The sequence below is a fragment of the Odocoileus virginianus genome, unplaced genomic scaffold, assembly GCF_023699985.2.
Source record: "Odocoileus virginianus isolate 20LAN1187 ecotype Illinois unplaced genomic scaffold, Ovbor_1.2 Unplaced_Contig_3, whole genome shotgun sequence".
NCBI classification, from domain to species: domain Eukaryota; kingdom Metazoa; phylum Chordata; class Mammalia; order Artiodactyla; family Cervidae; genus Odocoileus; species Odocoileus virginianus.
The window spans coordinates 2,954,344-2,981,481 of record NW_027224320.1 but is presented as its reverse complement, the minus strand read 5'-3'; the positions used below and the strand labels follow the sequence as shown (position 1 = coordinate 2,981,481).

Sequence of the window (27,138 nt, the reverse complement as noted above, 5' to 3'; positions counted from 1 at the left end):
CGAAGCGTGCTCAAACTCATGTCCATTGAGTCGATGATGCCATCCAACCATCTCATCCTCTGTCGTCCCCTTCTCCTCCTGCCTTCAGTCTTTCCCAGCATCAGGGTCTTTTCCAATGAGTCAGCTCTTCACATCAGGTATTGGGAGTTTCAGCTTCAGCCTCAGTCCTTCCAATGAGTATTCAGGACTGATTTCCTCTAGGATGGACTGGTTGGATCTCCTTGCGGCCCAAGGACTCTCAAGTGTCTTCTCCAACACCACAGTTCGAAATCATCAATCCTTTGGTGCTCAGTCTTCTTTATGGTCCAACTCTCACATCAGTACATGACTATTGGAAAAACCGTAGCTTTCAATACCGGAGGTTGCCTACCAGGGGAGAGGGTGCTGGGTCTCTCTTGGCTGCCTCAGTTTACCCCGCCAGCAGTGCCCCTGCCCCTCCACCTCCCCGGTGGGCACCAGCGCCTGCTCTCGCCTGCATTTCTCATGTTCATTGCCCTGAAGAGTCCAGTGTGAGAAGCACTGCTTCCCCTTCACCTCTCTGCTTGCCAGTGAGTCTCGCACGCATTTGCATTTCCTTGCATGCATTTGGGATGTTTCCTTTAAGCTCGGCCCCCTTTCCTTTTTCTTCCTGTTTTGTGTCGCGATGCATCCTGACTCCAGGCTTCTGACCTCTCCCCTTCGCCCTCACCCCTGGCAGGTCCCCAGACTCACACTGCTGGTCACGAGGAGGGAAATGGACTCAGAGCAGGAAGGGACTGGCCCGAGGCACGGAGAAAATTGGCGTCCCAGTCTCCTGCCCCTGAGGCGCCTGGCCCTTCCTGCTCTGGTCCCCCCATGCCATCTGGACCCTGGCAACCCAGCCCCTCCGGCTGCTTTTTGGAAACAAGTCAGATCACTCAGGACCCTGTTTAGAACCCCGCGGCGCCTCCCTTGGCACCGCACCCCGAGCAGAATCCCGGCTCCTCTCCTCCTCCTGCTCCCCTGACAGCCCATGCTCACCCTGATTTCTCCCGCAGCCACCCTGGTTCCTTCCCACCCTGTCTCAACTTAGAGGCACCTCCTCCGGGGGCTCCCCAACCCCCACTGCCTCCGGTTACCCTGGCCCCTCAGCCCTGACCCCATCACTTACTAAATTTGTGGGTTTGTCTCCTTAGGATGCTTCTCTGCTGGCTCAGACAGTAAAGAGTCTGCCTGCAATGCGGGAGACCTGGGTTCGATCCCTGGGTTGGGAAGATCCCCTGGAGAAGGGAATGGCAACCCACTCCAGTATTCTTGCCTGGAGAATTCCATGAACAGAGGAGCCTGGCAGGCTACTGTCCATGGGGTCACAAAGAGTCAGACACGACCGAGCGACCGACACTTCGACTCCTTTGATCTCTGTCCTTCCCCCAGACCAGCAGCCCGAGAGGCAGGCTCACATCTGCTTTGGCCTCTTGGAAACCTGGTGCCAAGCTTAGTTTCCGGCAGGCAGTGGGTGCTCTCGGGTGACCAGAGAGGCAGGGCAGGGCCATGTCCACACTGACCACCTCCATGGGCCCTGCGCTCCAGAGTTTTCCGGGCGTTTTGTTTAGTCGCTGAGTTTCTCAACAAAGCCCCGTGAGGACAGACAGCTTCATCATTAAGAGGAGGAGCCCGAGGCTCCAGGGGCCCCTACACTGTCATAGCCCCATGTTTCTCCTCCAGGAGGGAAGCCGTTGCTGGTATCTTGCATGGAGGCCAAGAGGGGGCCCCAAGGAGCTTCCCCTTTTGTGTCCGGGCCTGTGCCAGCGGCCCCTTGGCCTGCCCTGGTCAGAGGGCGGAGAGAGACCCCCCAGGAGCAGCAGCTTGGAGATCCTCCCACCTGTTTCTCTTTCTTCCTGTATCCGTGAGTGTGCATTTCTCAGGAGGGCCTGCAAGTGGGGTGTTTGTGTTGACAGCATCAGCGGGGCCTGGGTGTAAATCCCCTCTCAGTCCCCAGACTCCGTGAGACTCAGAGCAAGTGGCTCCATCTCTTTGGGCCCCAGTTTCCTCACGCCTGAGGAATGTGGGTGAAATAAGGAGACAGGTGTGAAACGCTGAGGACACGGCCAGGCACAGAGCTGCTCCGTGGAGGGCCCCCTGCGGTTCCTCTTGCCTCCCGAGCCTCACCCTTCCCCGTCTCTGCACACAGCCCGTGTGCTTCGCTCTCAGAGCCGCCGGAGACCACCTTGCCCTCCAGGCCTGGAGGGAGGCTGGGGTGAAGAGCACTGGGGACCAGCAGGGGTCAGCCTGGGGGCCTACTACCGGGCACAGCCCAGGTGTGGCTTTACCCCAGGTCTCAGTGTCCCCACCTGTGAAATGGGAACAATAGTGCCACTTACGGGAGTGTCTGACAAGAGGAGAGGGGAGTGATTGTCTTGGCCTGGCCCTAGGGGTGGTGTGAGGAGAGAGGGAGACCAGGAGGAAGAAGCAAGGGAACAGCAATAAAGCCTTTATCTCTTGTCCTCGGATTGCCATCTCTGCGTCCTTCCCAACCAGACTTCATTTCCGGCCGTCACTCAGAGTGTCTGGCAGCTCTGGACATGATCCGTCTGCGTGGTGATGACGAACCAGCCCTGGGGTCTGAGAGGAGGGACAGAGGCTGGGGTCCAAGTCCCACTCTGCTCTGGGGGTAGGGGGGCTCCGACATCACCTTCTCTGGGTCTCTGTTTTCCCATCTGTGCAGCGTGCGGTCAGTTCCCACTTGTGGCAAGGGGGTCCACTGTCCCTGGGTGGGTGGGGGTCAGCGATGCTGGGGTCCTACACCGCTTGGCACCCGCCAGCAGGGGGGCCGTGGCTCGCTAAGAGGCTTCAAGAATGCCCTGCAGGGAGCGGTCAGGAGGTCAGGGTGCTGGGCAGACCTCCTAAGGTCTCTGTACCCTCGCTTGTCACCGGTGGGGACGCAGTTCTGACAGAAGTGATTTGCCCAGAATGACAAGGTCCTCAGGTGGTGGAGCTGGGGTGTGGACCTGGGTACGCCTGGCCTGTGTGCTCAGCCACCTTGAAGTCCGCCTCCTCTGGCCTCACTCATCACGGCATTGGGATGAGACCCTTGGCAGAAAAGTGGGTTCATAAATGCTTCCTGAGTCTATATCTGGACTCCCTAACCCTAGAGGGCGGGTGCTGTTATCATTCCCCTTGTGCAGCTAAGGAAGCTGAGGCCCAGAGAGGTTTGGACACATGCCCCAGGTCACACAGCAATCGATTCTCTGACTGTCCCATAAAAGCTGAGGACGCGGAGGCGTCAGGGCCTCTCCTGGCCATGGAGGGACCACCGTCAGCTCAGTGGCCCTGCCTCCTTCCCCAGGCTGCCCAGTCGCCCTCCCAGGTCATCCTTGGTGTTGGAAATGCAGAACACTCAAACCCTGTGACCATGAGTGACTGGCGGCCCAGGCCCCCCGCAGACCTGGCTTCTAGCCACAGTGCACGCCCAGCAACCTCTGCCTCTTTTCCTCTGCTTGCCCGAGCTCCGGCCGCAGTGGACAAGAGGGCTCATCTCTGGGACACGGCCCCGCCGCGGTTCCACTCGCTCCCAGGTCCCAGAGGGCCCTTGCTGCTCATCCCCAGGCCCTCCCCGTCCTCCCTCGGGGGCCGGTGTTCTGTGTCTCGGGTCCTCGCGGAGCCTCTTGCACTTGCTCTTCAACCATCTATGGCTCCCACTGTCTGCAGGATGAAAGTCTGGCTCGTGATACAGCACTTCTTAAACTTCTTCCGCATCCTCTGGGGAGCCAGTTGAAATGCCGATTCTGGGTCAGCAGGCCCAGGGAGCCCTGAGCGTCTGCCTTTCTGGGGGGGCTCCTGGTGGGGCCGGGGACACTGATACAGCTGGTCCTCAGCCCACGCCCAGAGGAGCGGCTGTCACCAGCCCTCCGTGGTCTGGCTCCATCTGCGTCTCCCGCCTGGTCTCTCCCTTGTCGCGTGGCACTCTGTTCACGGCACCGTCCTTCCCATCCTCCACATTCAGGCCAAAGACACCTTCTCGGTGGACCCCCTCATCTCACCCCCAAACCTTTTTATCTTGAGAGACATACAGCCGCGCCTTTAAGCACAGGCCTCTGGGACTTCCCTGGTGGCCCAGTGGTTGAGACTCGCTCCTCATGCAGGGGGCCCCAGGTTCGGTCCCTGGTCGGGGAGCTAGATCCCACATACCACAACTAAGACCCAGCACAGCCAATAAAATAAAAAATAAAAGTACTGCCATTACAGGTACAGGAAAAATAAACAAACAAAAAGAAGCAGTTCTCTAAAAAACAAAAACGAACAGACCTCTCAGGTGTGACCCTGGCTCTACCCTTACAGCTGGGTGACCTCGGGCAAATCAGTCAACCTCTCTGTGCCAAATACTCATTTCAGCCCTACCTTGTTCCAGAACGGACCGACAGTTGCTTGCAAACCCACTTTTTGGATAAAGTGAAGTGAGACGTGCGTGGTGGGCTGGCAGGCACAGAGGGCGGTGGGAAGATGCTGACCCTCGCCTGTGTCCTTGCTGGCGCCTCGCAGAGCAGGCTCTCGGAGAATCGCTGCAAGGAAGCTCTCCCATAACCCGTGGCGTGACCTTTCCGGCCGCTCCTCGTCCACGAGAGTAAATTCCAAAAGAGCCACGAGAGAGACAGAAACGTGGCAAGGGTTCAGACCTTCAGCCTTAATCGCTCATTTAAATGCATGTGTTCGGAGAGCAAATATTTTCTTATGAAGGCAGGTGAATGGAACTCCAGAGCCTCGGGCACCGTGCCGCCCTCCTCCCTGAAGGGGCTGTAGGTGGGGGCGGGCGGGGAGAGGCTGAGGGGCTGGGAAGAGCTGTGCCCCTTCCTGCCTGCTGTGCGGCTGGGCTGCTCCAGGGTGACTCTCGGTGCCCTGGGGATGGTCAGGGCCTTCATCGAGAGCCTGATCGTGACGGTTGCAGGGCACCGTGGACCCCACGGAGAGCCCACAGCCCCTCTCCCGGCAAACGCCTCCCAAATCAGGTTCCTTCTCCGACCCTGCCACGGCTGAGACCTTGGCATCTGTTTGACCTTTGACCTCACTGCTGGCCCAAGGCACCCTGCCCCTGGGACGGACCTGAAGCCACCCAAACAGGAAGGCGCCCTTGGGAGGTGGGCATCAGGCAAGGAACGTCACCTGTGGGTCCAGGGGTGCAAGTGACCCCACCCACACACACTCAGAGTCCGGGTTTGTCCTAAAGGTTCCAATAGGGTGGGGCTGGCAGGAGCCGGCGTGGGCAGCCCAGGAACTGTGGGCTGGACTCTGCGGTGGGCGTCCCTGCTGGGGAGGAACCTCAGATGAAGCCCCGGGTTCCCAACCGCGGGCTGTGCCCTCCCATTTGCTGCAGGACCCGGGGACACTTGAGCCCGCTTGTCCCCTTGCATCGGAGCGCTTCCAGGGAGCCGGGACCTTGTCGGTCTCTTTCTCTGCTCATTCAGCTGGCTGCAACATGCGGTTCTTTTCCAGGCTGTTGACACCCCGAGTGCCCATCCCCCATCCTTCTCCCAGCACCTCTGCCGCGTGTGGCTCTCTGCTGATACCAGCATTGGTGGGTGGGGAGCGGGAACAGCTGGAGAGCTGGAGGGGGGCCCAGGGGTCGGTCAGGGTCGTCGGGGCCATCCTGAGCTGGTGCAGAGGAAGCCCAGGAGGGTGCCGGCCCGAGGCCCAGCGGGGGCTGGAGTTGTGACCAGCTGCCCCTGCCCGTCAGGCCGGAGCTTGCTCCTGACTTTCTCTGTCTTCCCACACAGCTGGGGGGATGTTCCGGGTAACAGGGCGCTGGGCTTGTCTTCCCCAAGTCCCACCTTCGGGGAGAGGAGACAGAGGCCTGGGAGAGGAAGCTGGAATGTCTGTGGGCGGGCCAGGGGCTCTGAGTGTGAGGGTTTCTACCCCGAGTCCTGCAGACGCACCCTGGCCTCATTCAATGGCTGCTTCCCTCTACCTTACGTCCTGGGAATCCTGTGCAAGATTCCACTAGAATCTGCCACTTAAAAAAGTTTGGAAGACACTGTTCCCGTTTTCCGGGTGGAAAAACTGAGTCTGGGGCGGGCAGCAGTCACTCCCCAAGGTCCCCGGACGAGTCAGGGGCAGAGTTGGCCCGGGGGTCTGTCAGCCTGGGGGCCCTGGGGGCGGCCTGCCATCTTCAGAGACCCCCTGCCCAGACTCGGAATGGGTGGCGGGGGCTGGGGGTGGGGGGTGGTGTTGAGCCCCGTCCAGGAATCAGCCGTGACGACGGCCGTGTCCCCTTTAAGCAGAGGGCCGCCCGCTGCAGTGGGTGGACGCGTGCCCAGCCAGTGGGAGCCAGGAGCTCCCCTCCCACGGCCCCTCCCCGGGGAGGGCGAGGGAGGGAGCGGGTGGCACCGGGGAGACAATAGCAGACATGCTGTGTGGGTTCAGCCGGGAGACCCCTGGAGAGGCGGGTGAGTAACGGGGACCGCAGGAGGGGCGAGGGGACCGAACCCACGGAGTCCTCTGGAACTGCCGCCCAAAGAGGGGCCAGGCCTGGGACGGCCACTCCCAGACCCACCGCGGGGAGGGCGGGCGGGGGCCGGACGTCCGGCTGGTGGGCAGGTGGCGGGGCTGCCTGTCTGCCCTGGCCCTGGGGGACCGAGTCTGCTGGGCTGTCCCGCCCCAGAGGGCAGCGCTTCGGCCTCCGGTGTGCCCCCGGGGGGCGCGTCCCGCCCCGTGTGCCCCGCGGGTGCCAGGGTGCTGTTGGAGAACTCCCGCCCTGCTCACGGTGCCCCTGGCCCTGGGGGTCGACTGGTTGGTGGGAAGGAGGCGGGGGGGGGGGGGCAGGCAGGTATCACTCAGCTGGCACTCTCCTGGGTGGCTCCGGGGCTGGGACCCTGGACGGGGCTCGAGGGCCACCAGCTCACCCTTCACCCCGTGTCCTGAGCAGCCCCAGTGATGCCTTCCCATATTTGGCATATTCCTGGTGTCACCTCCGTGCAATCACTCCCAGGGTAGGGACTCTGGTCCCAGTGGACAGATGGGGAAGCTGAGGGTCAGAGGGGCCCTCGGCTGCCCCCAAGACCCACAGCGACCGAGGCGGGATTGGCACCCAAATCTCTTTTATAGCAGAGCTCCCTTGACCATGCTTCTGAGGGCCCAGGAACTTAGGCTCTCACCTCCCCCCGCCCCGCCCCCCGACATTGCAGGTGGCAGAGTTACCCCTAGATAATAATAATAATGCAAATAATATTAGTAGCTGACAGTGGTTGAGATCGTACTCTGTGCCAGATTTTCTTTAGCGCTGTCTCTGCGTTTTCTCATGGCGTCCTCACACCGCTGTGCATTCAGGACTATTAATCTCCCCATTTTATAGTTGGGGAAACCGAGGCAAGGAGGTGTTAAGTGAATTGTCCGGGGCTACGGCTGGGATTTCACCCGCTGTGATCTGCCCTTGTCCCTCCTGGCAGCTCCACGCCTCTCTTGGCTTGGGCACATCTGTCTTCTTGACATCGGGCCCAAGAAGTGGGGGTCACTTCGTCCTGCAGTGGTCAGAGCCAGAAGGGCGGTGGTGCCCTGAAGCCCTCACCTGGGCAACGTGGAGGAGATGTCTCCCTCCTCTTCTCGTCACTGCGGTCTCTGCCCTGGACCCACCTGACCTTAGCCCCAGGCTCCTCACTGGCCTCCTGGGCCTCCCCTCTCCCACCCCCTCCCATGCTGCCGTGGGAGGGTTTTTTTTTTTTTTTGCTAATACTCAGATGTGATCACAGCTTCTTATCCTGGCATCCAAGGCCTTTCATGATCTCCCTGGCTTTTTCCTATCTGAATGTCTTCCTTGACACCCCCTCCCTTGCGCCCGCGGACCCCATCGTGGTCTCCTCCCCAGGTCATATCGCTTCACGATCGCCCCCGTCTCACTTGGTGTCGGCACTCAGGCTTCTTCTTAAAAGCAAGAGTTCAACATACGGCTTCAGGCACAGTGCGATCCAGGTGCTCAGCTAACATGGTTAGGACCCCAGGTCTCTGCCTCTTCTCTGCCTCTTTTTGGGCAGGCTTTATTTCCAGGCAGACTCCTCTCCTTGAGGTGCCCAGGGGACCCCTAGTGCCTTTGAGGTTAAGGATATTTCCAGCAAACGTCCCAGGGCTGGTTCCCATCAACCCGGCTTGGATCATGTGACCACCCACTGGGCCTCTGGCCACATGCCCGCTCTGGAGCCTGGGGCCAAGGGCAGCCAACAGGTGGCCAGTCCGGGCACCCTCGGAGCTTCTCAGAGCGGGCCGCAGGGGGAGCCAGGCTGGCGCTTGGGGCCTGTGGGGCGCAGCGCCCAGGGCGCTTTCTCCTCCCCGATGGACTCTGCCAGCACCAGTCCTTTCTCAGGCCCGTACCCTGCTGCTGCCGTCTTGGTGCTGGGAGCCTTGCTCACCCCACGAACCCCGAGCCCTGCAGGAAGGGGTGTGTCCCGGACTGGGGCGCACAGTAGGCTTGAAAGCAGATTTGGGCAGGAAGCCCCACGCCCCACAGTGTCCACGCTCCTCTGACTGCCGGCCGGCCACAAAGTGGGCTTTGTCCCAGCTGGGAGGCTCAGACAGGGTGCGTGTGTGTTGGGGTGGTGGGAGGGTTTCCCTCTGCCACGGCCTGAGCTGCCCACTCCTCCGGGGGGGGGGGGGGCCCTCACCAGAACCACCTGGATCCTCGGGCAGGCCTGACTCCTGCTTCTCAGTGGGGCCGTGGCCGTGAGGGGGTACCGCAGGCCCCAGACCGTGGAGGCCGAGGCCTCCAGACCCAGGGAGACTTGCGTTTGCCTCCTGCCCCTGCCTCTTCCTGATTCCATGACCTTGGACAACTCACTCCACCTCTTTGATCCCCATTCATCTAATCTGTAAGTTGGAATTGCGTTTCAAATGATTTACTGAGCATTTACTGTGTGCCAGACTCTCTGTGCTAGAAATAGCAGTGAACAGATAGACCAAAAACTAGCCCCCCAGGGCTGACATCATAGTGGGCTGCGGCAGATAGTAAAGATCACTAAGTTAAAAGGGGAAAAAAAAAAACTGAGGTCTGTTAGGGAAAGAAGGCCATGGGAAGTGCCGGAGGGGTGCAGGGTTCAGGTGTAAATTCAAACAAGCTGCTTGGGGAAGATGAGAGGTAAAGATTCCACAAGTTCCTGAAGGAGGTGAGGAAGGGGGCTTTGTGGATGTTGGGGAAGGAGCATTCTGGGAAGAGGGAACAGCCAGTGCAAAGGCCCTGGGGTCCTCTGGAAGCTGGGTATGGGACAACCGTTGCATGGAGTGGAGCTGGCCCAGGACAGAGCTTTAGCAGGTGAGGTCGGGGAGGTCCAGGTCGGTCAGCTGTGGGGACCTCTTTTGCTTTGAGTCTCTGCTGGGTGAACTGAGTCTTCACTGCTCCTATTGGTGACCTGGTGACCTGCGGTCATGCACTCTGATATGGTGGGCTTCAGAGGGACGTAGGACAGCACAGATCCAGGAGGCCACGGCCTCTCTTGAGCCGGTACTCAACCCCACATGATGCTGGGCTCATCGCGGTCCCCTAGAGGGGGGCACGAGCCAGAGGGTGGGCTCAGGGTCCAGTGCCGGGGGCCCCGCACGCCCTCTGGAAGGGAGATTCTGGGGCTGGCAACCTCTCTGGTCATGTCCAGCCTGTGGGTGCCCGAGCCCTAACGTGGGGCTCTTGGGGCGGGCGCGGCCTCCCCAGGCACCCCTCTTCTGGCGTCTGTTGCCCTCATGTTTGGCGGGAGAAGGCAGAGCTGGTGATTAAGGATGTGATCTGCTGGGGGCCAGAAGGACCAATTCCAGTCTGTCCTCGGCAGCTTCCCGGCGGAGTGGTCCCTCTGGGCTTCAGTCCCCTGTCTGTAGAGGGGGATGCTTGCGAGCTCTCGGAGGAGTTAAACACATCAGTGCCCGTCAAGAGCTTGGAGCCGGCCAGGCACCGGGCTGATCAGCTCCGGTTTCCTTTGTCAGGTGCTTTATTATTTTCTTTTCCTCAGTCCTTGGCTCCAAGTGAAACAGGTGTCTGCTTTTTAAATCTATTCATAAATTTCTTTTTGTTTCCCTTAAAAACATGCGCTGAACAGAGCAAGGGTCACCCGTGGCTGAGCCAGTGATCTCTCCACGGCTTCTGGGGAGCCCTGTGAGCTGTGGGGGTTGGGGCTGTTGCTCTGAGGTCAGCCTGCAGCTGGCTTTGATGCTTCTCCATCCGGCTGTCTGCCCTGGTCCAGCCCACCAGGGCCAGAGGGCGATCATCGGTGGGTCAGGAGTGCTCAAAGGAGCCGAGGCTGCTTCCAGGAGGGCCACAGGCATCACCCCCGAGTTGAGTCCCTCCAGGACCGTCATGGAGTGAGGGGAAGGAGGCAGCAGTGGCCCGTGGCCAAGCAACCTAGGAGCTATGTGACCTCAGGCAGTTCCCGTAACCTCTCTGTGCCCTGGTTTCCTCATTGATAGCGTAGGAATGATCATGGCATCCACCCACCTGTGGATATGTGCTCAGACATTCAGTCGTGTCCAACTCTGCGACCCCACGGACCGTAGCCCACCAGGCCCCTCTGTCCATGGGATTCTCCAGGCGAGGATACTGGAGTGGGGTGCTATTCCCTTCTCCAGGGGATCTTCCCGGCCCAGGGATCGAACTCGCGTCTCTTAGGTCTCGGGCATTGGCAGGCAGATTCTTTATTACAAAGGCCACTTGGGAAGCCCCACATGAGGATGAAGTGGTAATAAATTACAGCTTCTTAGACTACACACGGCCTGAGTTCCAATCCTGGCCCTGCACCTTACTGTGGGAAGTCACTTAAGTTGTCATGCCTCAGCCCACCCCCCCTCATCTGTAAAATGGGAATAGCGATTATCCCACCTCAGAAGGTGATGAGGATACATGAGATAAAACTTGTGAAGCCCCTAGCACCACACTGGCATTTAATCAGTAGGAACTGTTACCGTTATTAACAGGAAAATCTTTCTAATGAGATGAGTGGAAGGGCCAGGGAGAGAACTTAACATGCGTCCTGGCTCCAGGTACCGCATAACCTCACGGATTCCTCCCACCAGCCCGCGAGGTGGGCACCACCACTGTGCCCAGACTTGGAAAGGAGAAGCGACACGCTCCAGACCCCTTAGCCAGTCGGCAGCAGGTTGAGGCTCTGGACTCCATCCTTTGCATCGAGCCGCCAATGCCTTCTGAGGTGGGGCCAACCCAGCCGGGTTCGGCAGATCACTTGGTGGGGTGCAAGCGGCAGTGGGTCACTGTGTGCGCTGCTGTGGTTGGACCCAGAGACGACCAGGGGCCCCCCTTCTCTCCACCGGCACTCAGGCGGGGCTGGCCCTGCTGGTGGCCCAAACTGAACCTCCGCCCGGGATCTTGATTTCCCAGTGGCCCCTCTCAGATGCCGAGTGCGCCCTCCTGCAGGCCTGCAGGGCCAGAGGTCAGCCACGCCCCATCCACAGCCCCCCCTGCCCAGCCCCATGCATGGCCCCAGCCCCTCTTCCGCTTCTAGGCGGGACCCTGGCAAAGGCAGAGTAGCGGGGGCTGACTTCCTTTCCACTTTGTCAAAGCTCAATAGCTCCCTGGGGCCCCAGAGAAACGGAGATAATGAAGGCGAATTAGCACTGCTTTCAAGAGAAATGAAATAGAAAAGAAGCCCACCCACCCGGACTGCAGCCTGCGGCCTGGGGACTGTGTAAGGTCTGCGCTCCGCAAGGCATCTCTCCCTCCTGCCCCCGACTTGCCCAGCCCGTTTGCTGGATGGGTTGGCATCACTGCGGAAATGAATTTCTCTCTGAAGCGAGTTCTTACAGGACAGATTGACTGAAGGCAAAAGCTCATAATTGCCCATTGCTGGAAGGAGGAGACAGGAAAAAAAAAAACAACACCCAGATAAAAATATCTCTATTTTTTATGCACGTTTCCAGCTGAAAATTGGTGGGAAAGATGTTTTTGAAAAGCCTTCATCTCTAAGCATATAATTACCAGGTCCCGGAACAAAAAAGAGAGAGAGCCGAAGACAGCAGGCGTGTTCTCTGAGGGAGCAGGACTGGGGTCTGAACCCTCAGAGGGTTTTCTATAAATAAAATAACTCCCTCAAATTCTCCTGCCTGCGCTGGCTGGAGCCAGCGATGGGGGGAGACACCCCCATTTCACAGAGAAACAGAGGCTCAGGTCACGCGGTTAACTAGTAATTCTGGCCCTGTCTTGGTTTCTGCTATAAATGCTGCCTGTCTCCCCCTGACCTGAGGATGTTTGTGAAAGTGGGGGACGGTCCCCACCGCACAAGCATCAGTGTACATTGTAGCATTCCTTGTGGGTGCCTTGCTGAAAGTGGCAGGGGTCTTAGGTACCCAGAAGCCCCTTATCTGGCAGTCAGTTGTCCTGAGTGGCCTCAGCTCCCAAGAGAACTCATCAGGGCCACACCCTAAAATGCATGTGCCTTCCCTAAAGAAGAGTCGCTCGTGTCCTCGCTTACTGCCTGCTGACCCTTTGTCCACACACAGTGGTATGTGTCTCGGTTTGCATCGCACGGCCAGACGCCTGACAGTTAACCCAAAGCCAGCAGACGCCCCCCCACCGCCAAGCCCCGCGCCCGGCCTCAGCCGTGACAAGCGTGCCGTCAGAGCCCAGTTTGGCACCATGTCATTCACTGGAGCAGAATTTGAATATTGGGATGAGGAAAGCGTAGAGAGGTTGTGTTGACGACAAACCACAGAGACACCCCAGGAAACGGATCCTCTGCTTCAGCAGCATCTGCCTCAGAGTCAGCCTGGACCCATTGCCGTTCCTCTGCACTCTGAGGTTCTACGGCTCTGAATTTGGCAAACTTGACTCTCTGCTTTCTTGTCCTTAGATCTCCTCCCCCTTCCCCTGTCTCCAGGCTCCCAAACTTGGAGCCAGCAAGCTTGATGCGAAGTGAAAGTGTTTGTCGCTCAGTCGTGTCCGACTCTTTGCGACCCCAGGGACTGTAGCCCACCAGGCTCCTCTGTCCATGGGATTCTCCAGGCAAGAAGACTGGAGTGGGTTGCCATGCCCTCCTCCCAGGAATCGAACCCGCATCTCTTAAGTCTCCTGCATTAGGCAGGCGAGTTCTTTACCACGAGCACCCCCTGGGAAGCAAGCTTACCTCAGGTCTTCCCTGGGCAGCCCAGGAGAGAAGGATTTTCCAGTGGCGGAATCTAATTTGCACGGAACAAGACGTTTTAATTCCAGAATTGCCCACATTGAAATATCAGAGATGTTCACTGTCACGCAGTTGATAGAACCCAGTGTTTTTAATTTGATTAGCTCAGAAACGTCTTGTTGAATCTAAATGAAGTGTGAATGAGGGAACCGTAATAGGAGGCATTATACTTAATGGGGTGTTGCCTGAATCCGTGGCTGCGAATGTGAACACGGGGCCTGGGGTGGTGAGCAAAGCTGCTGGGGGCTGACTCCAGGGGCCCTGGAAACGACTCTGGGCTTAACTGTGGTTTGATTTGTCACTTCCCACCTTCTGGCAAACCCACGGAAGCCTGTCCCCGGTCTGGAGAAACCTTTCTCAATGGTTAGAGCTGCAGGTGGTGAAGGTTCTCAGGCTTGCTTAGTCCTGGGTTGAACCCTGACCCAGCCTGAGCTCCACCCCTGATCTAAACCTTTGATTCTCAATGAGGGGCGGAGTGGGGGTCGGAAGACAGTATTGCTCGCCTCGGGGACACGGGGGTGTCTAGTCCTTTTTGGTTGTGATGATGGCATGGAGCGCTGCTGCCCTCTAGTGGCTGGAGGGCAGGGATGCTGCTAAACATGGAGCTTATAGCCCCCCAGGCAGGCTCCTCCGTCCGTGGGGTTCTCCAGGCAAGGATACTGGAGTGGGTTGCCATTCCCTCCCCCAGGGGATCTTCCTGACCCCGGGATCGAACCTGGGTCTCTTGTGTCTCCCGCACTGGCGGGCGGGTTCTTTGGCAAAGGCCTGGGGGGTGTACAGGTGCCTGGAGGTGGGCGGGCGGCCCCAGGGGCGGCATGGGAGAGCCAGCCCGCTTGAGGGCTTGCCAGTTGACCTGACCCAGCTCTGTCCAGGACTGAGGAGGGACTTGGAGAGGGAGTGTGAAAAAAAAAAAGAACCTGGTCCAGGGAGCCTGGAGCACGGCGTGGGGTGGACAGCGCAGCCAGGCGTCTCCGGGCTTTCTGCAGAAGCTGCCTCGGCCGAGGGCTGTGTGACCGTGGGCGTGAGTCGTCCCTCTCTGAGCCTCGGCTTCCTTCTCTGCACGTGGGATGATGGCTGTAGAGATGGCAGGTCGCTGCGTGGCAGAGAGCCGCCCAGACTGTGGTCGGCGCCCCAAAGCGTGTTGCTTGAGAGAAGAGATAGCGTTGCCCTTGCGGGGGGAGAAGCCAGGAGGCCCCCCCAGCGCGTCCCAGCGGGGCTGCGGGGAGGAGGGAGCCCTCGGAGGCCGCACCCACCAGGCGGGCGCTTGCGCAGGCAGGAGGGGTTTGCCTGATGGGGATGTCAGTGCAGCTCAGGGCCTGCCCTCTGTTTGCCGCCTGCAGACGATGGGCCTTACACCAGAGGGGGCAAGGACGCCGGAGGGGCTGACGGGGCCCTGGCGTGTCGCCGGCAGAGCATCCCAGGTAAGCTGCCCCCTGCTTCCCCTTCCTCTCTGGGGGTACAGACAGCTCCGGGCGGGGGTCAGACCGCATCCGTCGTGTCTGACTCTTTGCTGCGCCCGGGACTGTACCACCGGCGTCCCCTGTCCTTCACCACCTCCCGAGCTTGCTCAAACTCATGTCCGTCGAGTCGGTGATGCCATCCAGCCATCTCATCCTCTGTCGTCCCCTTCTCCTCCTGCCTTCAATCTTTCCCAGCATCAGGGTCTTTTCTGATGAGGCGGCTCTGTGACCTTAGACTAGTCCCTCTGCCTCTCTGATTCGTAAAAAGGAGATGATTTCACCAGCATCACGCAGCCACGCGCGCGGCTTACCCAGCGTCCGTTTTATTTGTCCTGGAGCCAGGGACTCAGAATTTGCCCCGCGCTGCCCGCTCACCCCCTCTCTGTTGGCAGAGGAGTTCCGAGGGGTCACCACGGTGGAGCTGACCAAGAAGGAGGGCAGCACGCTGGGCCTGACCATCTCGGGGGGCACCGACAAGGATGGGAAGCCCAGGGTCTCCAACCTGAGGCCTGGGGGACTGGCGGCCAGGTGAGAAGCCTGGGATTGGGGTGGGGGGGGGGAGGGGGGGGGGCCTGGGCCCTCGGCAGAGCAGTGAGAGCTGGGTGTCTGTGGAGGAAGGGCTGGGGGCCGCTTCGTTCCCTTTGCTCCGGAGCCAACCCGACCACAGCGCCCCATGCTCACCGCACACGGTGAGCCTTCTCACACGCAGAACCCTCTGCCCAGAAGGCCCCTTCCCTAGACACCCTCCTCCTCCTGTGTGTCTGACTCTGTGCGACCCCACGGACTGCAGCCCGCCAGGCTCCTCTGTCCATGGGATTCTCCAGGCAAGGATACTGGAGTGGGTTGCTATGCCCTCCTCCAGGGGGTCTACCTGACCCAGGGACCAAACCTGGGTCTCTTATGCAGGCAGGCAGATTCTTTACGGCTAAGCCACCAGGGAAGCCCCAGAGACCCTCCTGGCAAGTTGGGAAGCCCCCCAAGGCCCCACTCTGCTTGGCTGGCACTTCTGCACACACTGCCTGCATTTTCCTACTGTTTACTTTACCTTGGGGGCTCCCTGGACCATGGAAGTGAAAGTCGCTGCAATCGTGTCCGACTCTTTGTGACCCCATGGACTATACAGTCCGTGGAATTCTCCAGGTCAGAATACTGGAGTGGGTAGCCTTTCCCTTCTCCAGGGGATCTTCCCAACCCAGGGATCAAACCCAGGTCTCCCACATTGCAGGAGGATTCTTTACCAGCTGAGTCACAAGGGAAGCCCAAGAATACTGGAGTGGGTAGCCTATCCCTTCTCCAGTGGATCTTCCTGACCCAGGAATCGAACCGGGGTTTCCTGCATTGCAGGCGGATTCAGGCCCATGAAACCTGGGAGTTAGCCTCTGTGTTACTGCCCCTCTGGGCCCAGGAAGAGCTTTAAGGGATAGCAGGCGTGGACACTCTGGCCACTCTAACTGTGAGGGTGACACTCTGCAGGAGGGAAACCTGGCAGACCAGCATCGGTGGGGGGGGGGGGGGTGGCAGCCCCCAGGCCAGGCCTGGGCGTCCCCCAGATCTAGGGTAGACTCCGCACTCTCCTACTCACCCGCCAAGTGACCCTGGACCCGGCCTGCCCTCTGTGAGCCTCAGTTTCCACACCTGTGAAATGGGGTCGCAGAGACCACCAGGCTTCCGTGGGCGGGAGGATATGAACACCAGCGTCTATTACCCGGCGTGTGCTCTGGTCTCCTCTCTCCCAGGAGTGACCTGCTGAACGTGGGTGACTACATCCGGTCAGTCAACGGGATCCACTTGACCAGGCTCCGCCACGATGAGATCATCACCCTGCTCAAGAACGTGGGCGAGCGTGTGGTTCTGGAGGTGGAGTTTGAGCTGCCCCCGCCTGGTGGGTGCCCTTGGGCCGGGGAGTCCCCAGCCTTGATCGTGGGTGGACACGGCTGCCTCCGCGCCAGCACCTGGGTCAGGGGGCGGTGGGGCCGTGCCCCCTCGGGTGGGCAGGACCTGGAGACCGGCCACCAACAGCCAGGCCGTTCCCGGGGCTCTGCCTGCAAATGCAGTGCGCTGTCCCCAGGACGTGGCAGGCCCTGTTTATAACACCCTTATCATCGTGCGTCCTTCATTTCCAGATGCTTCTCCCCTGGGGGGAAGGTTTTAGGAATGCTGCTGAGCACATCCGTCCCTGCTCTTCCCATACCGTACAGTGGCCTGGGGTGTTTTAGCGCAGCTCTGAATTTCCAGAGTTGGTCTCAAGTCTTGAAATCAGACCGACTGTCTGGAATTGAGCTCGGGCCTCAGACTGCCAGCCCTGGACTCAAGCTGGAGTTCTGCCGCTGTCTCCGTGAGAGCCCAGGCCAGCTCACTCCCCTGTCTAAGTGGAGGCCTGAGTGGGCTTCCGGGAGGACGGTGCCTCCAAGCCTCACTTGTCCTGCCTGTCCATCGGGGTGGGGGGAGTTGGCCTTTCCTGCAGTGTCTGTGGCTGGCCACCCGCCTGTCCTGGAACGGACCCTGGGGTCAGCTGCCAGCTTGGGGATGCGACTGAAGGACTCAGGAGGGTCTCCACTTCTCCCCAGCCCCCGAGAACAACCCAGGGATCGTTTCAAAGACAGCGGATGTCTCCCTCTACAAGGAGGGCAACAGCTTTGGCTTTGTCCTCAGAGGTCAGTGTAAGAGTCACTTTTGTGGTCAAGGCATGGGGAGGCTGACGCCAATTCTATGTGTTTTGCTTTGCTCTGATGAATTATAATATATTTATACTTAAATTTAGGTAAATAAGCACATATTTATGTAAACATATTTGTTGAAATAAATTCACATTTATATTTAAATAAATAAATATATATTTATGTTTAAAGAAATTTATATTTATAAATAAATTTATATATTTATATTTATGAAAATATTTATACCTTATAATTATATATGAATATATAAATTAAATTTAAATATACAATTAGATATATTTATAAATATATAATATATATGTAATATATATCTATATTATATTTATCTAATATAACTTATATTTTAAATATAGCTTGTATTTATGTAATTATATATATAATAATATGTTTATATTTATATATTTATTTGTATTTATATTTATATGTTTCGGAGAAGGCAATAGCACCCCACTCCAGTACTCTTGCCTGGAAAGTCCCATGGATGGAGGAGCCTGATAGGCTACAGTCCAAGGGGTCGCTAAGAGTTGGACACGACTGAGCGACTTCACTTTCACTTTTCACTTTCATGCATTGGAGAAGGAAATGGCAACCCACTCCAGTGTTCTTGCCTGGAGAATCCCAGGGACAGGGGAGCCTGGTGGGCTGCTGTCTATGGGGTCGCACAGAGTTGGACATGACTGAAGCAACTTAGCAGCAGCAGCAGCATATTTATATGTTTATATAAATAATTTATAGTTATATAATCTTCTTTCTGACCTTTAAGAACCCAGGATCATTAAATCAAATATTAAATGGAAAACTTGGCCAAGCAGTAAAGAGTGCATGGTTGAGGACGTGAAAGGGAAAAGTTGTAACAGAAAGTGAAGTTCAGAACTGCCTAGCAACCAGGGAAAAAAGGGAAATTGGATGAGATCACAGGAGAGGAAGCAAGCTGTTTAACCGAGAGAGGGCTTTGGTTCTGTTCCCTACTTTCCATCCCACCTCTGGGTGGGATTTCCAGTCCATGTCTCATAGGTGGGGCAGTGAATAGCAGGGACAGAGTCCTGGAGCTGAGGTGATGGAGGAAGCCTGCTTAAGGTCTGGGTCGGGGCCTCGGGGCACCAGGGAGTGGGTGGTGGATGACTGCCGTCTCTTGTCAAATTCTGTCCAGGAGGTGCCCATGAGGACGGGCACAAGTCCCGCCCACTTGTCCTGACCTACGTGCGGCCCGGCGGCCCTGCCGACAGGTGAGCCTGAGCTGGGGGGAGCTTGCAGCCTCGGTCTGCACCGCCCTCATCCAGCTCCCCGGGGACGAAGGCCGGGGGGACATCAGGCAGGGTCTCCAAGGGGCAAGCTGAGGTCCAGACGGGGGACACCCCCGCCCAGCGTCACTCGGTGGCTTGTTGGTGGAGCCAGCCCTAAATCCCAAACGATGGGGTCCCCGAGCTCTTTCTTCCCCAAGATCCTGCTGTCTCGGGGGTGGAGAGCTTCGGTGTGGTGTCCCCCTTCCCTGGCCTTCATTTTCCCATCTGTGGAATGGGCCCAATAGTGAAGCCCCGCAGAGCTGATGCGAGGGATGTGGGGCTTGGTGGTGGGCGTCACTGTGGCCCTCAGTGACACAGCCTTCCCAGTCCAGGCTGCACTGCCGGCTGGCCCTGCCCGGGGCCTTCTCAGAAGCTCCAGGAGGAGAAGGTGAGGGAGGAACACACTCTCAGCTCCTGACCCCCGTGACCTCCCAAAGGGCGATTCCTGGCTATTTTAAGAAAAGCCTGGAATGGCCTTGTCAGAAATCTAAACCCGTCCTTGGGGCCTGTGACGAGCTATTCATAGAACCACCCAGAATAGCCTTGGCCACCTGTTGGGGCAGGCGTTCCAGAGCTGGGAACCCCTTCAGGCCCCTCCCCTGGGACCCAGCTGAATTCCTTCCCAGGCTCGTTTGTCACCAGGCCAGAGTCACTGCTGAGACCCAGGGAGGGGGCCCTGGGCGGGGGAACCTGTGTGCAGGCAGCTCCAAGCCTCCAGACAGCCCGCCCCCGGTGCTGGGCGGCCCTGGAGGGCTGGGACCCCGGTGAGGCCCTGGAGGTGACCTCAGAGGGCATCTCCAGCTCCGATGCAGGAGGGCTGACCTGGGACTGTGAATTTATTAAGCACTAGATGGTGCTGGGAAAGACTGAAGGTGGAAGGAGAAGGGGACGACAGAGGATGAGATAGTTGGATGGCATCACTGACTCAATGGACATGAGTTTGGGTGAACTCCGGGAGTTGGTGATGGACAGGGAGGCCCGGCGTGCTGCGGTCCATGGGGTCGCAGAGTCGGACGCGACTGAGCGACTGAACTGACCTGATGAAATTGGGGCGGGGGGTGTCGTCGCTGACCCAACCTCTATCAGTTCTTCGGCTTCTTCCGCGTGCCCTCCCGCATCCGTTCTGCCCCCGGCTCCTTCCTCCGCTCCCTGCCCTCACTCCGTTCTCTTACTCGCTGGACGAGGCGGCGTGACTCGGCCCTTCCCCGCAGGGAGGGCTCCTTGAAGGTGGGGGACAGACTGCTCAGCGTTGACGGGATCCCGCTGCAGGGGGCCAGCCATGCCACGGCCCTGGCCACGCTGCGGCAGTGCAGCCACGAGGCGCTGTTTCAGGTGGAGTACGACGTGGCCATCCCGGGTGAGTTGGGGGCCTGCGGGTTCAGGGGGAGGGCACAGGGTAGGGGGCACACACCTCCATCCCTGCAAGGGCTGTGTGACCCTGGCCCAGTCGTGGCCTCTCTGGGCCGCTCTGGGTGGTACACGCTCTGCCAGGCGCCAGGGATCCATCTGAGAACAACACAGATGAGGTATCTCCGTTCCCATGGGGCTGACATCCTGGTGGGGAGAAGTGGACCCTGGATGGCATAAGTCACATATAGAGTGTATCAGAAGATGATAAGTGTGCAAAAAAAAAAAAAAATCAGGGAGCGAGATGGGGAAGGCCGGGGGATGCCCCGTAACCTACCACCGTGCGGGTGAGTGAAAAGTGAAGGTGGCTGGACCAGGGACTGAGCCGGGGAGTAGAGAGGAGTTAGATCTGGGAAAGATGATGAAGGTCCGCTGGCCTGCTGTGCTGAGGTTTCGACACGTGGGTGGGGATGGGGTAGAAAGAGCCGGGTTTTGTTTTCCAGCCATTGGGTGGGTGCGTGGGGTGATGTTTTCTGAGATGGGGAAGGCTTGTAGTGAAACCCCACAGTTCATGCATACAGTAGGCTCTTGATGCTTGAGTGCTAAGTCACTGCCATCATGTCCAACTCTTTGTGACTCCATGGACTGTAGCCCGCCAGGCTCCTCTGTCCATGGGATTCTCCAGGCAAGAATACTGGAATGGGTTGCCATGCCCTCCTCCAGGGGATCTTCCTGACCCAGGGATCAAACCTGCATCTCTTATGTCTCCTGCATTGGCAGGAGGGTTCTTTACCACTAGCGCCACCTGGGAAGCCCAGGCTCTCAATATATATGAGCAAATTAGTGCTGTTCGGCAAAGCCTTGGGCTCAGAGCCTCTCTGAAACCTGAATTCCTGCCCCTCCTCTGCCTCTGAATGGCCACGTGAACTTGGACAAGGGCTTTGCCTCCAGGCGCCTCAGTTTTCTTGTCTGTAAAGTGGATGCAGTGATCCCTCCCTGGCAGTGAGAATTAAGCTGAGACGGAGGAAGGTGCTGAATATTTATTTGCATCTCAAACTCCTCTTTCCTTCCATGTACCAGACACAGTGGCCAACGCTTCAGGGCCCTTGATAGTGGAAATCACCAAGACGCCAGGGTCAGCCTTGGGGATCTCGCTCACCACCGGCTCCCACCGGAACAAGCCAGTCATCACCATTGACCGCATCAAGCCTGCCAGCGTGGTGGACAGGTGGGGCACCTGCTGGGAGCTGCCGTGGTGTGCTGGGGGTGGTGCAGGGGGAGAGTCGTCTAGAGCTGTGTGGCTGTACCCTTTCCCCTGTGCTCCCCGACCCGGCCAGGAGCGGGGCCCTGCATGCCGGGGACCACATCCTATCCATCGATGGTACCAGCACTGAGCACTGCTCGCTGCTTGAAGCCACCAAGCTCCTGGCCAGCGTGTCGGAGAAGGTGCGGCTGGAGATCCTGCCTGCGCCCCAGAGTCGGCGGCCCCTCAAGCCCTCAGAGGCAGGTGAGTCCCCTGCAGACCTCAGGGCTCAAATCTGCAGGCTAACGGGCAGGCTAGCATTTAGCAGAGCGAATGTCCAGTCCCACAGGGATGCTCAAAGTGTCAAGTGCAGCAGCTAAGGGTGGGGAGGTAGGGCAGATCAATAACCTGGGTGTTTAAATGGCACCCCACTCCAATATTCTTGCCTGGAAAACCCCATGGATGGAGGAGCCTGGTGGGCTACTATCCATGGGGTCACAAAGAGTCAGACAGGATTGAGCAACTAACACTTTCACACTTTCTGATCTGATAGTTTGCTGGCGTGGATATCCCCAAAGCTAGTTCCATCACTGGTGGCATTAATAGAAGTATGAGGGCTAGAACAAGGGAGGGGATAGTCCTTCTGTGCCCTGTGCCACTCAGAATTTGGGCCCGTGGGCTCACCTCAGGGCCCTCAGCAGGTCCAGAGGAGGCAGTCAAGCAGTCAGGAGGGCCTGAAGCCGCCCCTGTGAGTCCCTCAGATGTCCCAGTGCCTGTTCTCCCACCCCCGGCTCTGCTGCTGGGGCTTCCCAGGGGTCACCTGGGTATGCCCCCCTGACATACCTACGAGGTTGGCATGGAGGCTCTGAGGGTCCGTGCAGTGCAGGTCCTTCTGATGACACTTGGCTGCCGACAGTCCCCTTGGCTCTCCCTAAATACACGTCTGCCAAGCCCATGTGTTAACTCCTTCTATCCTCCCAGCTTCCCTAGGAGGTCCTTGTCCCATTTGACAGTTACAACAATGAGGCCCAGGACGGGGCTGAGGGGCTTGTCCCAGTCCCGCAGCTGGTCAGTGATGGAGCCGGGATTGGACTCGGCTCCTGGCCCCAGAGTCAGGCCAGCCCCCAGCTGGCGGTGGGAACGCCGCACAGGGAGGCAGAATCAATGGGCTGAGATCACAGGGACCTCGTCCGTCCATCCAAGAGCATGCTGTCCCAGGCTGGACATCCCCCTGCAAAGTCCTGCAGCAGAAGGAAGAACCAGAACGGGCTCTGGGGCTATGGGGAGGAGGACCCGGTCGGGGAGGTGAGAGAGGCAGGGTCTGTGGGCTCCCCAGGGAAGCAGGTGCTTAGCTGGAGTCAAGAGTTCACTGAAGCCGAGGCCCGTGAAAGGTTGAGGGGGACAGCCTTAAACTGCGATGCAGGTCCTTGCAAGCCTGGGCCAATCCAGCAGAGACCCAGGTGGCCCCCCAAAGCCCAGCGTGGGGCAGAAACGCCCAGCCCTGGTGCCCTGCTTGCCCAGCCCCAGGCCGAGGCTGCCCACCCTACAGCGTGACCTCAGTCTCTGGAGTTGCTCCAGCTGGTCACTGTCTGCCAGCTGCACTCCGTGGAGCCGACCGGCCGGTTTGTGGGCTCCAGAGCCAGTTGACTTAGTCCACTTCCTGCTCCTCCAGCCCTCCCAGCTGTGGGCCTCGGTCTGGTCCATCTTTCCCTCTCAGATCCCTGCCTCTCGGGCTGCTGCATGGCTGAGCCCTGAGCACAGGGCCTGGCACACAGTGGGCGTCCGGGACATGTGGGCAAAGTCTTGAATGCCCGGCCTGCCTCGGGAAACTCCAGACCGCTGTCCTCCCCTCGCTGGGCAGACGGGGCTCATCCTCCAGGGGCGTGGAGGTCCAGCCCCGCCCAGCCCCTAACGTCTGTCTCTCCTCTTCCTCCGCCGCAGTGAAGGTGCAGAGAAGCGAGCAGTCGCATCGCTGGGACCCCTGCGTGCCCTCCTGCCACAGCCCCCGGCCCGGCCACTGCAGGACGCCCAGCTGGGCCGCCCCTGCCGGCCAGGACCAGAGCCGCTGTAAAGTGCCCTCCCCGCAGTCACTCTCCTCTGTCCCCAGGGAGGGGCTGGAGCCCGTTTTATAGGGAAGGGAACCGAGACTTCGAGAAGTGAGGGGCCCCTGTCCGGGTTTCACCAGGTCTGTGAAAAGCTTGTAAGCTTTGAGGCCCAGAGAGGGAGAGACGGGCCTGAGGTCACACAGCGAGCATGGTGGGGGGCGGGGGAGGCACCCCTGTGTCTCCCTGGGGCGGGGTGGAGGGCCCTGCTGGGCTCATGGGTCTGTGCTTTCATCTCCCCAGCCTTGTCCTCATCTCCCTTCTCCTCGCCGACTGTGAACCACGCCTTTTCCTGCACCAACCCCAGTACCCTCCCTCGTGGATCCCAGCCCATGAGCCCCCGGACCACAATGGGGCGGAGGCGGCCGCGGAGAAGGGAACACAAGAGTTCATGTGAGCCGTGGTCTCTTCTTTCCCCTCTGGGCTGCCGCTATGCCTGAAAGAGAGATTTGCCAAAGTGTGGGGTATCCGGGGCAGGGCCAGGGGTGGGGAGGTGGCATCACCTAGCGTATGTGGTCCACCAGGTCGCTGCGGATGGTTGGGCAGGTTGTGCACTGCACAAGGGCTCTCCTGGGGGGCGACAGTGACTTTGTACACTCTGTCTTGTATTTTTAGTATGAAAAATTCCCAGGAGGTGCTCAGCTGTGTCTGACTCTTTGCCACCCCATGGACTATACATATGCAATCCATGGAATTCTCCGGGCCTGAATACTGGAGTGGGTAGCCTTTCCCTTCTCCAAGGGATCTTCCCAACCCAGGGATTGAACGCAGGTCTCCCACATTGCAGGTGCATTGCAGGCAGATTCTACCAGCTGAGCCACAAGGGAAGCCTTTATTATGAAAAATTCCCAGCAGGTGGTGCCAAAGTGTCTTGAGGAAAGGCTGCCTTTTTCAGATTTGTGCGAAGGTCTCAGAGTAGCTCCCTTTCATTTTTCTCTCCTTCAACCCTCTGATCCATTCCAGGGTGTGGTGTTACTTTGTCTTTACCACGTTTCTGACATTTGTTAACTTTCCCTAAGGCAGTAACACAACAGGCCTGAAACTAGCCATCCAGCATATAGTAAGTGTTAGTTTTATTAGGTATATATTTCTACTCAACTTTTGCTCATAGACATTTCTCTTTATTTGTAATCACTATATATAATTCATTTTGAAATGAGGGAATTTAAGTATTTTTTATTTAAAAATTATAAAAAATTGTTTAGTTGTTATTTATTTGACTGTGGTGGGCCTTAGTTTCAGCACATGGGACCTTCTGTTGTGGCACACAGATCCTCTCTCTCGTTGTGGTGGGTGGGCTCAGCAGGCGTGGTGCACAGACCCAGTTGCTCTGCAAGATGTGGGGTCTTAGCTCCCTGACCAGGGATTGAACCCATGTCCCTTGCATCACAAGGCAGACTCGTAACCACTGGATCACCAGGGAAGTCCCTTAAGTATTTTTTAAAATGAATAGTAATGAATGATAATGCAGGAGACATGTGGAAGTAGCAAAAAGTCATGATTGCCCAGGGTTTTTTTTTTAATATTTATTTATTTGGCTGCACCAGGTCTTAGTTGCAGCATGCGGGATCTAGTTCCCTGACCAGGGATCAAACCCAGGCCCCTGCATTGGGAGTGCAGAGTCTTAGCCATTGGACCACCAGGGAAGTCCAGGGCCCTGAATTGTGAAATCTTGCCTGGGAAGAGTCTTTCCTTTGTTGAGGTAGAGAGTGTTCCCAGCCTCCTTCCATGTGAACTGTGGAGGCCTCCGGGAAGAATGGAGGGTCAAACTGGGCCATTTAGGATTGAACCAGGTGAGGGACGAGAGAAATAGAAGTCAGTCTGGCACTGAAAGGTGCTAAGCGTGGTTATGAGCTTCCTGGCAGCCAAGGCAAAAAGAGAAACAGTTCAGAGTCAGACGATAGACAAAATACAGTTTTACCAACCACCACTGTCACCCACTGAGGCAGCGGGTAAGGAGGCGAGGAGATTCAGAAATACTTTTCACAGGCAGGAGCTTATGGAACCTGGAGACTCTTGGGACCCCCTTACCTTGATGATAATGATTAATTAGTTAAATAAAAATGTTTGAATACTTCCAATGATCCAGATACCATTTTTAGCATTGGTGATGTAATCATGAAAAAAAAAATGAGTAGAAATATAATAACACAATATATCCAACAATAAAGTATGTTTCACATATTATAATATGTGATACATAATAATATAAGAAAATAATATATAGACACAATGGTATAACTAATAGAATGACATATAAGTTTTATTTAATAAATGATATCCAATATCCATATTAATAATATAAATGTATTTATATGTGGAATATAAAATATGTTAAATAACATATTAAATAGTTAAACATGGAGTTATCATATGACACAGAAATTCCACTCTTAAGTAAATACCCAAGAGAAATGAAAACTACATCATATTCACCCCAAAACATATTTATGAATGTTTATACAGTGTCATTCATAATATTCAAAAGGTTGGAATAACCCAGATGTCCATTGATGGATGAATTTTAAAAAATGCGGTATCATCATACAGTGGGATATTAGCCTCAAGGAGGACATTTTGATCTATGCTACATAAATGAACCCTGAAAACATGCTAAGTGAAAGAAACCACATTCAAAAGACCATTTATAGTATGATTCTGTTGATATGAAATGTCCAGAACAGGCAAATATTAGACACAGAAAGTATGCTTAGGGCTGGGAGAGAGGGGAGGATTTGAGTGACTAATGCAAACAGGGCTTCTTTGAGGGACTGAAAATGTTCTAAAATTAACTAAGGGGATAGTTGTACAACTTGGATATACTAAGTAATCAATATATTTACTAAAACCCATTGAATTGTACACTCTGTGGGTGAATACTGTGGAAGCTGAACTATATCTCAATAAAGCTGTTGCCAAAAATGGCATAATACATACTATCGCATCTAATAGTAATATAATGTGATATTTGATATATGATACTATAATAAAATAAATTGAAGTATAACATCACACAGGGCTTCCTTGGTAGCTCAGTGGTAAAGAATCCACCTGCTAACACAGGAGATGGGTTTGATCCCTGGGTCGGGAAGATCCCCTGGAGAAGGGCGTGGCAACCCATTCCAGTGTTGTTGCCTGGGAAATCCCAGGGACAGAGGAGCCTGGCGGGCTACAGCCCATGGAGTTGCAAGGAGTAGGACACGCCTTAGCGACTGAGCGCGGCATAACATCACACAACATCACGGACCCTCAGAGCCTGTTGTATAACATGGCGTTCCAGGGGCTGCCTTCCTGGATGCTGGGCGCAGCTCTGCCGGGTGGAACCCAGGACCCCAAGGTTCAGAATGGGCCGCGACTTGGCCCCGTGCCGGGTCGGGTCGGGCCTCCCACTCACGTGCCCTCTCCGACTCCAGGTCCCGCCGAGGGTGGGTGGGCTCTGGCAGGAAGCTCCCCCGGCACAGTGCCCTGAGCGCCGTGCCCGCCTGCCCCGCAGTGTCGCTGACCTCCAGCACGGTGGGGCCAGGCGGCCAGATTGTGCACACGGAGACCACGGAGGTCGTGCTCTGCGGAGACCCTCTCAGCGGCTTCGGCCTGCAGCTCCAGGGCGGCATCTTCGCCACCGAGACCCTGTCCTCCCCACCCCTCGTGCGTTTTATTGAGCCTGACAGCCCGGCGGAGAGGTGAGCCTACTGCCGTGGGCCTGCCACTCTCCGAGTCGGGGGGTGGACAGCCGGGGGAGTCCAGTCACATTTTAGCCTGGCTGCACAGGTGCATCTCACCAACCATCACGGTCCACCCCGTCGCCGGCCCCGTTTTGTAGACGAGGGGTCTGAGGCTCCGAGAAGCTGATTCACCTGCCCAGGGTCACACGGCTTGGGAGTGACCCATGACACGAACCCCAGTGTGGTCTGAAGTCCGA

At 57.3% G+C, this 27,138-nt stretch overlaps 1 protein-coding gene across 4 annotated transcripts in view; it reads left to right on the top strand.

Moving 5' to 3' along the window:
* GRIP2 (glutamate receptor interacting protein 2) overlaps window positions 1–27,138 on the top strand; it is a 100,679-nt gene that overhangs the window by 50,001 nt on the left and 23,540 nt on the right. For 3 of the 4 annotated variants that reach the window (XM_070463548.1, XM_070463547.1, XM_070463549.1), the window contains exons 2-12: window positions 14,447–14,527; window positions 14,959–15,094; window positions 16,303–16,448; window positions 17,134–17,220; window positions 18,395–18,470; window positions 19,739–19,884; window positions 20,955–21,102; window positions 21,212–21,381; window positions 23,059–23,184; window positions 23,463–23,612; window positions 26,713–26,899. In XM_070463548.1, the coding sequence (XP_070319649.1) occupies window positions 14,447–14,527; window positions 14,959–15,094; window positions 16,303–16,448; window positions 17,134–17,220; window positions 18,395–18,470; window positions 19,739–19,884; window positions 20,955–21,102; window positions 21,212–21,381; window positions 23,059–23,184; window positions 23,463–23,612; window positions 26,713–26,899 (1,453 nt within the window). Of the gene's footprint in view, window positions 1–6,322; window positions 6,396–14,446; window positions 14,528–14,958; window positions 15,095–16,302; window positions 16,449–17,133; window positions 17,221–18,394; window positions 18,471–19,738; window positions 19,885–20,954; window positions 21,103–21,211; window positions 21,382–23,058; window positions 23,185–23,462; window positions 23,613–26,712; window positions 26,900–27,138 lie in introns of those variants that run through there. The other variant, XM_020872579.2, reaches the window with a different exon arrangement.